The sequence below is a fragment of the Monodon monoceros genome, unplaced genomic scaffold (genome assembly GCF_005190385.1).
Source record: "Monodon monoceros isolate NGI ecotype Baffin Bay Population unplaced genomic scaffold, NGI_Narwhal_1 Super_Scaffold_10, whole genome shotgun sequence".
Taxonomy (NCBI): Eukaryota; Metazoa; Chordata; class Mammalia; order Artiodactyla; family Monodontidae; genus Monodon; species Monodon monoceros.
Genome location: NW_021703766.1, coordinates 52,573,206 through 52,589,529, shown reverse-complemented (window position 1 = coordinate 52,589,529; position 16,324 = coordinate 52,573,206). Strand labels below are relative to the sequence as shown.

The following is a 16,324-nucleotide window of genomic DNA, read 5'->3' as shown; positions in this document are numbered from 1 at the left end:
GCCCCCAGCCCCTCCTCCCTCAGACCCAGGATCCAGGCCCCCGGCCCCTCCTCCCTCAGACCCAGGATCCAGGCCCCCGGCCCCTCCCCCCTCAGACCCAGGGGTCCAGCTGACACTCCTCTTTCTGTAAGCAATCCTGTGTGTTCCATTCCCTCTGGGTCTGGCTGCTTCTCCAGCTGCTGGTCTTGTCTTCCTAACTCCTTCTCAGTCTCTCTCCACCTTCCTCCTAACTTGGTTTCTATTTTCTATCTTCTGGCCTGAATTCCTCCTTCCCCATCTCTATTTTTATTGATTAGTATTACTATTAAAAAAAATTATTTGACGAATGCTCGTATGGTGCTTACTGTGTGTAAGTTTACAGTGTTCTAAGTGTTTGGCAAAAATTAACCCATTAAACCCTCACTACTCCCTTCTGGGGTAGATGTTGCTCTACTCATCAATTCTAACACACAGGGGCGTTTCCCACCTCCACCCCACCCATTTGCACATTTCTCCAATCAGGATGGCTTTATGATGTAGGACGCCAGTGTTTCACTGGGAGGGGTTTTTTGTTTTGTTTTTTTTCCATTTCTAGCCAGGCATAAAATAAAGGTGCCCCTTCCAGCTGACGATGTTTTGGACTTGATACATGACAGCGTCACCCCTGTTTTGCAGATGCGGAGTCTGAGACCGCCCGGCTCGCTCTGGGTCCCTCAGCCCCTGGGTGGTGGCGGTGAGCTTGGAACCTGGAGGAATCTGGCTTCAAGTTGGGGCTTGTCAACGGCCCCGCTGGGCTGTCCCTGTGGTCCTGTCTCTCCAAGTGCTCCCTGCGCTCCAGACCACCTCTGATGCCATGTGAGGCAGCCTCCTGCCCTCTCCGTGGATTTCTCCAGCCCCACCTCTCCCACTCTGCGCATCCGGCCCCCGCACGTGCTGTTCTTTTTCCGGGACCAGCCCTGCACCCACCTGAAGGTCTCAGCTCAGACGTTATGTCTGGGAAGCTGCCTCTCCTTGGAAAGTCACCTCCAAAGGGGCAGGGACAGCCTGCCTGGCTCCTTCTTTGTCCCCAGCCCGCGGAGCAATGCTTGCAGGTAGTAGGTGCTCCATAAACAGGGCTGAGTGAATGAATGCGGTCTTCCTCCGAGTCCACGCTCGGCCCTGTAGCTCTCCTGCCCTAGAAGTTGCCTGTGACTTTCCCTCCCTCTGCTTGGCTGGAATTCGTGAGGGCAGGGTGTGTGTCTGCCTTCCCATGGCTGTGTCCCAGGGATCGGCGAGGACATGAGGGTCCCCTGTCCCCTGCGCCCGCCACCCGGGCCCATCCCGCCCACCCCCACCCAGGGCCTCAGCTGAGGGCTCACCGTGGACGATGAGGTAGACCTGAGTGGTGTACGGCTGGCGGCGGGTCTGGAAGGAGCAGGTGTAGAGGCCCTCGTCGCCCAGCCCCACCTGGGTGATGAGGATGGAGAACTCCTCGGGCGTGTTGGTGAGCAGCCGCACTCTCGGGTCACTGGTCCAGCGGTCGTTGCCCGCGTACAGGATGTTGGAGCGGTTCAGCCAGGCCACTCGGGTCACATGCTCGTCGATGAAGCAGCTGGCGGGGAGGACGAGGGCAAGATGGCTTTCTTCTCTCCCACACCACCCCCCCGGCCCTCCAGGGTCCCCCGTCACGGGGGCTTGGTGGTGGGGGGAGGAAGGCCCACTGCATCTCCAGTTCCCACTGCAGTCCTTGGAGGCAGGTGTGACTGCATCCACTTTACAGGTGGGCAAACTGAGCCTCAGAGAGGGAGAGCTGTGAGCCCAAGTGCACAACAGAATGACAGCTGATGGTTATTGAGTGATTGTTGTGTGTCAGAGACCCAAAAAGAGGGGGGAAAGACACACTGGGGGAGAGGGACAAAGGTGCAGAATGATGAGGGACCCAGAGATAGAAGGACAGAGACCCAGAGAGAGGGGGACAGAGACTCAGAGAGAGGGGGACAGACCCAGACCGGGGAGGCAGAGAGCTGGGGTGTGTAACCCTGGCTCTCACCGAGAAGCCACAGTGTGCCAGGCTCTCTAAGCTCAGGGCGTGTGTACAGACTCTTGAATCCTCACAACAACCCAGGTGGTGGTCACCATTCCTCCACCCATTTGACAGATGGGGACACTGAGGCCCAGGGGTGGGCCTGGGCCCAGAGTCTGGGCCCCAATGACCTCTCTCTTGACAGGGAGGTGTGGGCTGTGCCTGGAGATCAGGACCATTTCCCCCCAAGGAAGGTGAAGGGGCAGCACCCTCCGGGTCTCCCTACCTTAGCGTGGCGTTGTCACCTTCGCACACTGTGTAGTTGTCCGCAGGGGAGCTGAACTCCAGGCTCTGGGACAGCAGCCCTGTGGAAGGGAGAGCAGCTCAGCTCGGCGGGACTGTACACACACACACACACACACACACACCCCTGCAGATACAGACACTTCCCACACCCACCGGCATACACGTTCACTGTTGTTTTCAGAGACACACATGGCAGACACACTCAGAGCAGACACACGCAACACCTTCCCACAAGCCCACACTGACCCAGACAGACTGGGACACACAAACCTATGCACCTCCAGAGACAGCACACTATCACACGTGTATGTGCACACAGACATACATACACCAATACATATACACACTCAGAGATGCTGTGTACAGACTGCACACACACAGACATATGCACAGATTCACAATTACAGAACTGCATATGTGCAGATACAAAGAGATATGCACAGATGTGCACACAGGTACGTATACAAGCACAGATACACATGTACACAGACACACATGCAGACATGGCACAAGGCACACACATACATGTTCACAGTGTACAGACACACATACACACAGATTCAAGAATACACACATACATACACAGATATCCGCGTACACAGGCACACATACACATATTCACAGACTCATGGGTACATAGATACACATATACACAGATACATATACAGATGTAACAGACACATGCACACAGATACACACAGTTACACATATTAATTCAGAAACACGTGGAAAGACACGCTTCAGGGAGATCCTCAACACCCACATAGGCGCACACAGACGTCCAGACATGCAAATGCAAACACGCACACAAACGCGGATGGACACAAATATCCACGTGGACACACGTCTATCACAGACGCCCAGGACGCACTGAGGCGTGCTACAGAGAGCCTCGCGTCTACACAGACTCCCCCGTGTGCCCGTGCCCGGTGGGGCACGCTCTTGAGGGCGCATGCCCACGCCTGCCTGCGCGCTGCAGCGCCCCCCCGACCCCCGCCATTCATCTCTCTGTGGACCGTGGCCAGCGGCTGGACCGGGGCCAGGGAGTGGGAGCTGGGCACGCGGAGGCGGCGGATGGAGACAGCACCAGGAGGGGAAAGGAGGCGGCCGGATGACCTTGGACACCAGGGCGGCACGGGTCTACACAGGGCTGCCCTGGCCCCCACCCCAGGATGAGGACCTAATTAATCTAATGAGTTAATTGCCCGTGCCCCGCCAACGACTCCCAGAGGCCCTCTCCATCAGCAGCGCCTCTGGACGGGGCTGGGCCAGAGCCAGTGCAGTGGGCTCGCCAGGCCCTGGGGGTTTGCAGCCCCTCACCCTGGGCTCGCCCGGGCCAGAGTCGCTCCTGTAATCTTAAGGGCCCTGGAGGGAGGGAAGGGGCTTGCCCGTCCTGAGCTGTGCAGAGAGGATGCTGCCACGCAGAACCCTAGGAAGGAAGGGGCGGCCAGGGGACAGACAGACACACACACAGTCACCAAGGTCCAGGAAAGATGCGCAGAGCCAGCCCCGGGGCCAGGAGATAGTCCCACGCATGGCAATGGGTCCTGCTCAGCGGGACAGAGACCTAAATACTCATGCTGACGCACACAGCCCAGGACACACACCCAGCAGAAGGTCAGTTAGAAAAGACAACTCTCTCCCAGAAGCATGCCTCTCAACCACCGGAGGGACATGGCACCCTGATCCGCCCCACCATATACAACCGGCCCCACACGGTTACACTGACACCAGCGGGCCCTCACACGCAGGTGCAAAGTCTACACATGGTTACAGCCCTACCTGGAGGGCTGTCTCTCTCTCTCTCTCTCACACACACACACATACACACACACACTGGCTGAATTGGTCACAGTGACACTACCAGCCGGAGGGCTGTGCTCATCCCCACGCCCTACCCTGGAAAGTCGTGCATGAAGATACGGCCTGTGCAGTGATACAGCGACACAGTTGTAGCCTCTCAAATACAAAGGGGCTGCCCTGGGCCAAGAATCGGGTGCATGCACTCACGCTGTCACCTCTGATTAGATCACACACAGCCCTATCCGCACACCCGCCACCCCCACAGGATTTGTCATACCCCTGGTCACACACATCCTAGACCAAGGTTTCTCCATCTCGGCACCATTGACATTGGGGGCTGGGTGATTCTTCATTGTGGGGCCGTCCTGTGCAGTGTAGGATGTTCCACAGCTCCCCTGGCCTCGACCCCCTAGATGCCAGTAGCTCCCCTGCCCCAACCAAATTACATTGCCAGATACCTCCCAGGGGGCAAAATCACCCCACCTGCCCCCCTCCCCCCAGCCCTGTGACAGCCACTGTCCAGGGTTCAAGGAGGACAACCCCAGTCTGGGGGTTGCAGAGGAAGCTGTCTAAGGTGCCCCACTTCAGGGAAGAACCCGGGACTCCTGAGCTCAGGCTAGGGCCCTGGGGTGGGGAGTGGACCTCACAGAGGTGGGCAGGATCTTAATCACATGTACAGCAGACAGAAAGACAGACAGACGCACACTCCTTGCCAGAGGGATCTTTCCAACACTCGGCATGGCCCCCAGAACGATGTTCCAGCCCCTCAGCCTGGAGTCCGGGGCCCCGGCATCACTCTCCTGCCTCCTCTCCCCTAGTGTAGCCCAGCTCTGCATTTCCCACTTTTTCTCCCCTCTCCCTCCTTCCCACTGTTTCCCATCAAAACGCTTCTCCTTCTCCAGGGACCTCCTAGGAGAGATGGCCCATCCGAGCCCATGTGAGCTCCCGCTCTGCTCCCAGGGCTCCGTGGATCAGAGTTCTCTGCCTCCCCCAGCTGCCTCTCCAGGGCAGGGCCTGGCTCAGGCCATCTGTTTCCCCAGCATGCCCAGCTGGGCCCTGGCTGCGGGCAGTCTTGGGAGATGAGTGATGAAGTTATCTCAAGTGGGTCTTCGATTCCTGGTCTGTGTGTCTATAAATTTGGATGTTGTGGGTCTGCATGTCTGTCTCATGCAGTTCCCAGACTCCAGGCTCAGGAGGACCCTCCATGCTGTGTGACCTTGGGTAAGTCCCTTCCCCTCTCTGGGCTTCGGTAAATGGGGGTGGGGGTCAGGTTAGCCATTCCACCACCCTGTCACTGGGCCCAGCCCCTCCCTCTGTCTCAGTCCCAGTCACCCTGCACTGTTTTCAGGTCTGCTTTCCTCACCAGACGGGAGCCTCTTAGGGCAGGGCCTGGGTCTCCCCACCTCCAGCATTACCCAGCTCAGGGCCTGGTCCACAGGAGGCCTCAAGAGATGTTTAATATAAAAATAAACAAGCTAGTGCACATGAGGTCCCCTCTGCAGGAATTCTGCTTGGGAAACTCTGACTCCCTACTCCCTCCAGCCCTAGTCTGTGTTCCCACAATGCCCTTACAGCTGTGGTGACTGTATCTGTCTCCCCCAGCAGACTATAAGTTTCTTTTTTTTTTTTTGAGCATACCACGCGGCATGTGGGATCTTTGTTCCCTGACCAGGGATTGAACCCGTGCCCCCTGCAGTGGAAGTGCAGAGTCCTAACCCCTGGACCGCCAGGGAAGTCCCAGCTATAAGTTTCTTGAGGGCAGAGCCTGGGTCTGACTCAGGTCTGTATCCCCAACATCTTCCAGCACAGGGCCTGGCCTGGAAAGCCTTGGGAAATATTTGTTGAATGAGTGAATGTAAATGGATTCCTACAACATGCTTTGCCACCTCTTGGACTCTTACACATTCTTCAAAGCCCCAACTCAAACAACCCCTCCTCCAGAAGGACCTCCCTGACTGTTCAAGGCAGAGTCTCCACTCTCTCTACTGCGTACCCTCTGACTCAGCTGGGACAGTGTCCAGGGGTGTCTTCCCTACCTGGCCAGGAGTCCCCTGAGGGCCGAATCTTGGTTGTGTCCCCCAGAGCTGGGCTTAGCTCCGAGCAGGGAACTGTTTGTAGAGGGGATGGATGGTCTCTAGGGACTCACTAAGAAAGCCCTAAGGAGTCTGGGCTGATAGATCAAATGTCTGTCCCCCCGTTTCTTGGCTGGGTGACCCCCAGCCAGTCTAAGCCTCAGTTTCCCCAACTGTAGAAAGGAGAAAAACAGTAGTTCGTCCCTCGGAGGGTTTTTTGTCAGGGATTCCATGAGAATGTGCAAGCAAAATGTTTAGCTCAGCACTTAGCAAGCAAAAAGGGCCCAAGAAATGCTAGCTGTTCCTAACAGCACCTTCTTTTTAAAGAAACATCTATTGTTATCCCCCGGTTCAGTGTCGGTCCCCCGGGAGTGGAGGGAGTGGGGCAGAGCAGACCTGGCCTGTAGGTTGCTCTATGCCCAGCACCCACGCGAGTCGGCGACGCATGTACAGACGCGCTGTCAGCATCTGCTCTGCCACGACCCTGCCAGCATGACCAGGCTGCAAAAAGAACGGACCGGGGAGCCGGGCTGCCAGGGTTGAAATTCCAGCTGTGCCACTGGGTTGCACAAGTTACTTCCCCTCCCTGAGACTCAGTTTCCCCACCTGTAAGTGGGGATGATCGTCGTGCCTCCCTCACTGGGTTGTGGGGGAGAGGATGGGGGAGGTCACCCAAGCAACGGGCTCTATACAGTGCCTGCTAGTTAAGTGCTTGCAAACAGCTCTATGTGTGTTGACTGATAGGATGCTTACGGGGCAGGTGCCAGCCTGGCAGGAGATCCAGTGGTGATGGGACGGACCACACGGGTCTCTGCCAGTCCAGACCAGTGGCTCTCATACCCGTTTGATAAACCAAGGGATGAAGGTTGCAGTGGGTGAATTCCCTTCTCTTGAGAGAAGGGGATTTCTGGGACTTCCCTGGTGGTGCAGTGGTTAAGAATCCGCCTGCCAATGCAGGGGACATGGCTTCGAGCCCTGGTCCGGGAAGATCCCACGTGTCGCGGAGCAACAAAGCCCACGAGCCACAACTACTGAGCCTGCGCTCTAGAGCCCTCGAGCCACAAATACTGAGCCCGTGGGCCGCAACTGCTGAAGCCTGTATGCCTAGAGCCCATGCTCCGCAACAAGAGAAGCTTGTTGAAGATTAGCCCCTGCTCGCCGCAACTAGAGAAAGCCTGCGTGCAGCAACAAAGACCCAACGCAGCCAAACAACAGAAAAAAAAAAAAAAAGAGAAGGGGATTTCTAACAAGCTGAGTGACCTTGAGTTGGAGATAAGAACCATCTGCCGCCCCTCAAAGGAACTTAGGTGGAAATGGGACCCTCCAATGCAGGAGATGCTTAGATTCCACCATCCCAGAACTCACAGATGGGGAACCCGAGGCCCAGGAGTGTGTGTGAACTTGTGGCGGGCGTCTGGGGAGCTGGTGGCAGAAGCCCGGCTGGAGGGAGGGGTGGGGGCCACGTGAGTGAGGGTCCGTGTGGCTTTGGCAGGGAAGAGCCGTGAGAAGGGGCTGGGCCTGGTCTAACGGCCACTGAGGAGCCCCCAGAGCCCTCTTCCTCTTTGCTGATCTCCCAAGTCCTTCTTATCACTGATGCCCGCAGTCTGGTTGCAGAGCCAAGAGCCCGGGAACCTTCCACATGCTGCCTGTTCCTTTCCGCCGGTTCTCACCGCAGGGCCTTTGCCTCTGCCGTTCCCTCGGGATCTTTCCAAGGCTGGTTTCTCCCGACCTTTCAGTCTGAACTTCCCCTCAGCTGCTCAGACACCACCTGAGGTCACAAGGCCAACTTGTCTGCCGAGTCATTCTTTTTTTTTTTTTTCTCGGTACGCCGGCCTCTCACTGCTGTGGCTTCTCCCGTTGCGGAGCACAGCCTCCGGACGCTCAGGCTCAGCGGCCATGGCTCACGGGTCCAGTCGCTCCACGGCATGGGGGTTCTTCCCGGACCGGGGCACGAACCCGCGTCCCCTGCATCGGCAGGTGGACTCTCAACCACTGCGCCACCAGGGAAGCTCTGCCGAGTCATTCTTATTTTCTCTACGTGAATCGTCACATTCTGAAATTAGCTGTTTACTTCTGAGGTTTTTTTTTAGTTTGTGGATCTCTCTCCATCCCACTAGGATGTAAGCTCTGCGAGGGCAGGGACTTCACTGCTGTGTTTATAGATTCCCAGTGCTTAGAACAGCGACTATGTGCGCAGTAAATACCTGTTAAATGAGCCGATGAGGTGGCGCCCCCAGTCCAGACAAACCGGGGGGGCCTGGGGGGGTCACCCACGCCCAGGTTCACCCTGTCCCCACTCCGTGTAATATGGCAAAAGAATTGCCCCCAAATCTCCTGCAGCATCTACTTTTGTAAGTGGATGTATGTGTGTGTGTTGGCATAAAGAATTTAGGGGAAAAAAAAAAAAAAGGAACGATAGAATAATATCTACAGATGTTGGGGAGGTAGAGTTAAGTGGAAAAAAAAAGCCAGTTTTGCAGAGAAATGGCTGTATTTTGTTTCTATCTGGGGAAAAACATCAACAAACTAACCAATCCCTTACAGATGCTGAACTGCGTGTCTGATGGTGTAGGCGGGAGAAGGCTGGGGACGCCGGCTCCCTCTCGAGAGTGGGTTTGGGGAGGGTAGGGGAGCGGGACACAGTGGGGTTTGCTCTTATGCATATTTGTAGTGGATGCTTTCCTCCCGTAATCTGGAAACCATCCAATGAATAAAAGAGAGGAGGAGATGCAGTTTGGTGTATCTTCCACCGGCTTTTGCTCAGCCCCAATGGTCAGAGGGTGGTGGGTGAGGGGGGCTCTCTTTCTGCCTCCCTAATCCCGTCTCAGCTCATCCCCCACCCCACCCTGTCCCCCTTGCTTGCAGTTCTCTGATGGGGGACAAAAGGCTCAGAGATGGGACTGGACTTGACCTAGGTCACAGACCACCTCCTGGCTCCACTAAGATCCCAGCCCAGCACCTGTGAACAGCAGTGATTTCTAGGGTTCTGAAGAGTAGAAGTAGAAGGAAATGGGAAGTTACTTGAGAGTGAAGGAAGAGAGACAGAGAGAGAGCTAACAGGAGACAGCCAGAGACAGTGAAAGGACAAGGAGGAAAATGAGTGGGCGAGATGAGACGTGAGCTCCCAGAAGTGAATGAGGACCAAGGTACATCTCAGGGGCCAGAAAGAGGCAGAGAGACACACGGGCTGTGACATGGAGACGCAGTTCCAGAGGCAGGGAGGGACACGTGAAATTGTGCTGAGCCCAGCAGGGATGGAGAGAAGGGGACCCAGAGACAGAGACAAATGGAATGTCACCCAGAGCCAGGGAGCCTCCGGAAATGGCCGAGACGTGAGAGAGACCTAAAGAGACAAGTGACAGAGACAGAGACACAGACAGGCAGGGATTCAGACGGGTCAAGTGGGAGGGGCACTCCGACGGTCTGCACCAGGGAGGGAGTGAGCCTCCGGCTCAGCATCCTGTGTCCTGTGTGTGCAGGGCCGGGTTTGTGTGACCGTGGGTGTCTGCAGGTGCGGCTCCGGGTCAGACCAGGGGGATGGGTGTTTATGTGGCTGGGCGAGATCGGTGTGTGTGGGCGGGTGGCTGAGAGCCGCTGTCGCTGTCTCGCTGAGACTGTTGGGGGTTCTAGGGTGTTCCCGATTGTGTGTCCCTAACTCTGTGATCCTGGCTTGGGGCAGGGCCTGGGGGAATGCTCTGGAAGCACAGAATTAACCCTGTCCCCTGCCCCCTGCCTCCTTGCTCTCCCCTCCTCTCCTTTGGGGGCATCTCCTGGACCATCCCCAGGTTGCCAGCCCGCTGGGGAGACACGAGATCCAGCTACACGTCCTCTAAACAGAGACTGCCAAGTTCACTCCCCAGCCCCCCCCCCCCACTTTCCATTCTCCCCTTCCTGCTCTACGAAAGACCAGCCCCAGTCCCCCTCCCCCACTGGGAGGGCTGAGTTTAACCCTTTGACCCCGTGTTAACCCTTCCCTTCCCTCCCTCCTCAATCTGCCCGTCTCTTAGGCTCCGTCCTGCCCCGAACCCAAATATTCAGCCAGAGCTTTCCACATCTGAGTCCCCAGCCCAGCACCCCAACTTCTTGGATCTCCAGCTCCATTGCCCCCCACATAACTGCAACCGTCCAAATACTAATACTTTCTCCCAACCTAGACCACCCAGCTGGGGGATTTCAGCTGCTTCCCAGCTGGGAGACCAGACCCCACCCCCTTCTTTTCCCGGCCCTGGGACGGAGGTCTATAGACACCCCTGCCCCCTCCTCTTACTGACCCTGGGAAGACACCATCCCCCCAACCTTTCCCCAGAAACGCCTACCCCAGCCCTCAGGCAGGGACCCCCTGCGGGACCATCTCCACGCAGAGCTGAAGACCCCCGACGGGGCATCCCCCTTCCTACCCTCCTCCCACCCCCACCAACTCAGTTCAGAGATCCTGCCCGGGGACCCTTACTTAGCTTCTGAGCTCCCTCCCCGATCCCGAGCCGCAGACTCCCGCCCCCAGGCCGGGACCAGGTGTCCGAGACCCTCTCGCCGGCCCGGAGAAGCAGACCTCCGCCCCTAGGCCCAGGCTCGGGCCCCAGGACGCGGACCCCCGCCCCCGGGCATGGATCCAGACGTCCGAGGACCCCTTTCCCAGCCAGAGGATGCAGCCCCCGCCCCCGGGCCCAGACCTCCGCGTCCGGGGGCCTCCTCTTCCCTGCTCAGGGTTGCGCCCTCCCCCGCCCCCAATCCCCGCCCGGGACCCTGGAGTCCCGGCCGAGCCCCCCGCCCCCGGCGCTGCGGTACCTCGACTGATGACGGCCAGGCCGGCCAGGGCGGCGGCGGCGAGAAGCCGGAGCCGGGCCCCGGGCGCAGGGGGGGGCATCGCGGCAGCAGTGGCGCGAAGGGGGAGGGGAAAGGGGGGGCCGGTCCGGGGCGCGCGAGGCCTGGGGGGAGAGGGGGAGGGGGAGGGGGACCCCGCCTGCGGCTGCACCGGCCCGGGGGGCGGCGGGGGCGGGGGGAGGGGGCTGGGGGGGCGCGACGAGGCGGCCGGAGCTGCTGCAGACCCGGGGAGGGGGCGGTGCTGACGGGCAGGAAGGCCGACCAATCAGGGGAGGCGGGGGGCCAGGGAGGCGGGGCCGAGGAGGGTTGCTCTTTGGAGGGAGAGGCCTTTGTTACTGCGGCCCGGCCCCTACCCCCTCCCGCCCCCTCGATCCACAGGGCTTCCCACCTCGGATCCCTAGAACCCCGGGTCTGGGACACTTTTCCTGGAGCCCACCTCCCTCCTGCTTCAGGTCCCAATCTCATCCTCCCTCAGACCCAGAAATTCCGGCCCCCCAACCCCAGGAGTCCGGCCCCCAGCCCCCTCAGGCCCAGGAGTCTGCTCCCCAAGTCCCCACCTCCCCCAGACCCAGGAATCAGAACTCCCAGCCCCCTCTTCCTGTGGGACATAGTTCCGCTTCTCCATCTACTTTCATGAATAACACTGACTTTGGGGTGAAATTTCCTTCTTCCGTCCATCCCAACCCTCATCCCCAGGAAAATAGGGGAATGGGGAGAGACTGGGGGACCTGACCTTGGGAGATGGTAATCCAGGGTTCAGGTACAGAGAATCCCCACTGCTCATTCTTTCAGTCACTTGGCTGCGGGCGGGACCTTGGACAAGTCACTTCTTTCCCCAGAATCTCAGTGTCTTCCCTGCAAGATGGAATCATCTCTATTTCTCAAGGTTATTGAGAAGAATAACGGAGATTCTGGGGAGGGTGCTAGCTCAGCCCAGTGCCCTAACAACCAGAAGTTAGCTCTTCCTCCTGGTCCCACTATGCATCCATTTACCGGGTATAGTCCTCCCTCCTGGCCCACCAGGTGAGGCATCCCTGTCCCCTGTGCCCCCATCTAGCCTCTGAGGCAAGAGAACAATCCCTGAGCCTACTCCATGTCTGGGGCACTTGGAGGCAGAAGTTTTTGAAGTCACCCCCTAGGGGCTGTTTAACTGCAAAAGCACATCCATCCTCTATTCCTCCCCCCAACCCCCAAATCCAATCTGTCTGCAAGAGAAGCTAGCTTGGCCTCCACCTTCAAAACAGATCTCTACTCTGTCCTCTTCTTCCCACTCCACCCTTCCCTGAGCTGTCACGTCTCCCCTGGATGACTGCTCTGAAGGCAGCAGCCAATGCCCTGGTCTCTAGGCCTCCACCTTCAGATCAACAAGCACTGAACTCATAGACCAGCTGATGCTACTGCACTGCCTCACTCACTCAACTCCAGCTGCTGTGGCCTTCATTCGGCTCCCTGAACAAGCCCAACTTGTTCCAACCTCAGGGCCTTTGCACTTGCTGTTACCTCTGCCGGAATGCTCTTCTCACCAGATTGGCACAAGACTCTTATCATTCAGGTCTCACCTTTCAGAAGCCTTTGTTGGGACTTCCCTGGTGGTCCCGTGGTAAAGAATCTGCCTTACAACGCAGGGGACGTGGGTTCGATCCCTGGTCAGGGAACTAAGATCCCGCATGCCTCGGGACAAGCCCGCATGCCACAGCTACTGAGCTCGCGCGCCTCAACTAGAGAGCCTTTGAGCCACAACTGCAGTGCACACATGCCCTGGAGCCCACGCGCCACAACTAGAGAAGAGAAAAATCCACCACCACAACCAGAGAGAAGCCCACGCGTGACGGTGAAGAGACGGTGTGCTGCAACTAAGACCTGACACAGCCAAAAATAAATAAAGAAATTGAATAAAAAAATAATAAATCTTAAAAAATAAGCCTTTGTTGATCATGCTATCCAAAGTAACCCCCACTCCCAATGCAACAGCTCTCTGTGACATTGGTTTTGTTTTCTCCATAGCCTTTACCGTTCCCTTATTTCACGTGTTCACTTGTTTGTTTCCAGTCACTTCCCTTCCCCTGCATCTCCCACTTCCAGAATGTAAGCTTTGCTAAGGCAGGGTTTTGTGTTTTTGTTTGTTTGTTTAATTGAGGTATAGTTGATTTGCAATATTATATTAGTTTCAGGTGTACAATATAGTGATTCAAAATTTTTACAGATTTTACTCCATTTAAAGTTATAAAATACTGGTTCTATTCCCTGTGCTATACAATATAATCCTATAGTTTATTTCTTTTTTTTTTTTTTTTTGTGGTTCGCGGGCCTCTCACTGTTGTGGCCTCTCCCGTTGCGGAGCACAGGCTCCGGACGCGCAGGCTCAGCGGCCATGGCTCACGGGCCCAGCCGCTCCGCGGCACGTGGGATCTTCCCGGACCGGGGCACGAACCCGTGTCCCCTGCATCGGCAGGCGGACTCTCAACCACCGCGCCACCAGGGAAGCCCCAGTTTATTTCTTTTATACGTAGTAGTTTGTACCTCTTAATCCTCCACCCCATCTTGCCCCTCCCCCCTTCCCTCTCCCCACTGGTAACCACTAGTTTGTTCTCTACACCTGTGAGTCTGTTTCTGTTTTGTTATATTCATCCGTTTGTTTTATTTTTTAGATTCCACATATAAGTGATAACATACAGTATTTGTCTGTCTGACTTATTTTACTAAGCATAATACCCTCCGGGTTCATCCATGTTGTTGCAAAAGGCAAAATTTCATTCTTTTTTCTTTTGGCTTAGTGATATTCATATATATACATATATGAATATTTATCCATTTATCTGTTGATGGACACTTAGGTTGCTACCATGTCTTGGCTATTGTAAATAATGCTGCTATGAACACTGGGGTGCATGTGTCTTTTCAAATTAGTGTTTTTCATTTTCTTTGCATATATGCCCAGGAGTAGAATTGCTGGATCATATGGTTGTACTATTTTATTTTTTTGAGGAACCTCCCTACTGTTTTCCACAGTGGCTGCACCAATTTACATTCCCCCCAACAGTGTAGAAGAGTTCTCTTTTCTCCACATCCTCTCCAGCATTTGTTTTCTGTGCTTTTTGCTGATAGCCATTCTGACAGGCGTGAGGTGAGAGCTCAGTGTGGTTTTGATTTTCATTTCTCTGGTGATTAGCAATGTTGAGCATCTAGGACAGGTTTTTTGTTTGTTTGTTTTTGTCGGCTTTTGCTCAAGGCTTATCTCCAGAGCTTAGCCCAGTGACTGACACCTAGTAGGTACTCAACAAATATGTATTGTATGCATGGGTTGGATGAGTTGCTAGCCCTATTTGGATAGATGGAGAGAACGAAGATCCAGAGAGGGAAAGGGACCCACCCCCGTTAACACAGCCAGGTGACGTAAGAGCTGGCGGTGTGCCGCTGCTTGTTCACACTGATTTGTGAGAACTGATGGTTAAGTTTTCAGGAATTTTCAGAACGGATGTTAAACAATTGTGAGCCTGAAATTGGACGTGATGGAAGTATTTACACGGTGGCAACTGGCAAACACTACAAATCAGTACTTTTTGTCTGAGAGCCGTTGTACCAACACACCCCTGTCCAAAATCCATTGGGGTCCTGGCAAAAGGTCATTTATTGCTTCCCTATGATGAGGCTTAGGTTGAGGACAGGGTTCTCTCTTCCCGGAATGACCCATCCCAGGTCTGATGACAATATGAGCACTTCCTACATGCAGGCATCTTTCTGAGCACATTTTACATTCTCCTTGAAGCCTTATGATGTCCCTGTGGGTGTGTCTTATCTTTACCTCTGTTTCACAGATGAGGAAACAGACATAGAGAAGTAAAAGCAGAGAAGTAAAAAAGTAAAGGGATTCCCCAAAGCTGTAGACACAGCTGAAGACATTTGCCATATGTGTATCTGATAACGAACTTACAGCCAGACTATATCAATGTAAAGAGCTCCCACAAATCAACAACAAAAGAGACGACTCAATTTTTAAATGGGCAAAAGACTTGGACAAATACTTCACAGAAAGAGGATTTCTAATGAGCACCTGAAAAAAATACCCAACACCATTAGTCATCAGGGAAATCAAATCAAGACCACTCACTAGAATGGCTAAAAGGATTGATAGTAGCAAGTGTTGGCAAGGAAGTGGAGCACCTGGAACTCTCATACCCTGCAAGCTTACTTGCCCTTTGACCTCAAGGGGGGTCTGGCCAAAGGGAGGCACAGGCAGAACACTGAAGGGTGGCTGGAGAATGCTCTGGTCCTTGCCCGCTGCCCTACATTGGGGCCTGTCAGGTGGCCCCTTGGCCACGGCTCCGGTTCTCAATAAGGCCTCAGAGACACCGTTTCTCTCCCTAGTTCCTCAAGGACACAGCAGAATTTGGAAGGAATCTTTTCCTTTTGTTCCTGGTTCCTGGGAGCCTTACCATCCCTGTATCCCTAACCCTGCTCGCACCTCTGTGAATGGTACCTTTATCACAAAGTCTGTTTAGGAATCCCACTGGAGGTGGCTGTCTCTTTCCGACCAGGACCCCTGCTGTCCTAACACTATTGGGGTTTCACAGTCGAGGCCCAAAGTCCCCTGAAAATGATGCTTAGAAGGCTCAGGAGTGTGGAAGATGCTCCATTTCATACCTAACAAGTGAAATAAAGATTCTGATGGCCACAGATACTATTTTTTCATACACTGGATAGGCAAAGTTCAAAGGACCCAGAAACACACCAGGTTGGCGATAGCAGTCGTTGACAAGAGTGAAATCGGTTCCCTTTCTATGAAGGTCACGTTGGCATCATCCCTGGAAACTATGTACCTCACCCTTAACCTTGAAAGTCCATATCCAGAATTTTCTCCTGCAGGTGTATTCTCATTCATGCCCAACGGCTGAGGGACCAGATCATCAATATAGCATTGTCTGCAGTGCTCAGAGGACAAACTACCTAAATTACTCAACAAAGGACTGGTTTGATACATTATATGCATTGATAGGCAGCTGGTAAAGAGTGAGGTTAATGATACAGACTGTGTGGTGTTCTGTAAGTGAAAGGAAGCAAAGTACATAATGCAAATGTGTAACACACACATATGCTTGTAGGTCCATCTTATTCCTCTAGAATAGGCTTTCTCAGTCTTGGCATCGTTGACATTTGGGGCTGGGTGATTCTTTATGGTGGGGGCTGCCCTGTGGGTTGAAGGGTGTTAACCAGCATCCCGGGACTCCACCCACTAGATGTCATGACAACCCAGACGGTCCCCTGGGAGGGGCAACATGGATCCTGGTTGAGACCCACCTCTCTGGGAGGAAACACTAGGCACCAGAACAGTGTTTGTCTCTGG

At 55.0% G+C, this 16,324-nt stretch overlaps 1 protein-coding gene across 1 annotated transcript in view; it reads right to left on the bottom strand.

Annotated features, from left to right (window-relative positions):
• IGLON5 (IgLON family member 5) overlaps positions 1 to 11,026 on the bottom strand; it is a 16,279-nt gene extending 5,253 nt beyond the window's left edge. The window contains exons 1-3 of the mRNA XM_029239433.1: positions 10,948 to 11,026; positions 2,268 to 2,346; positions 1,338 to 1,570 (exon numbers count right to left, since the gene is read on the bottom strand). Coding sequence (XP_029095266.1) covers positions 1,338 to 1,570; positions 2,268 to 2,346; positions 10,948 to 11,026 — 391 coding nt within the window. The remainder of the gene's footprint in view (positions 1 to 1,337; positions 1,571 to 2,267; positions 2,347 to 10,947) is intronic.
• Between the last annotated feature and the right edge of the window lie 5,298 nt (positions 11,027 to 16,324).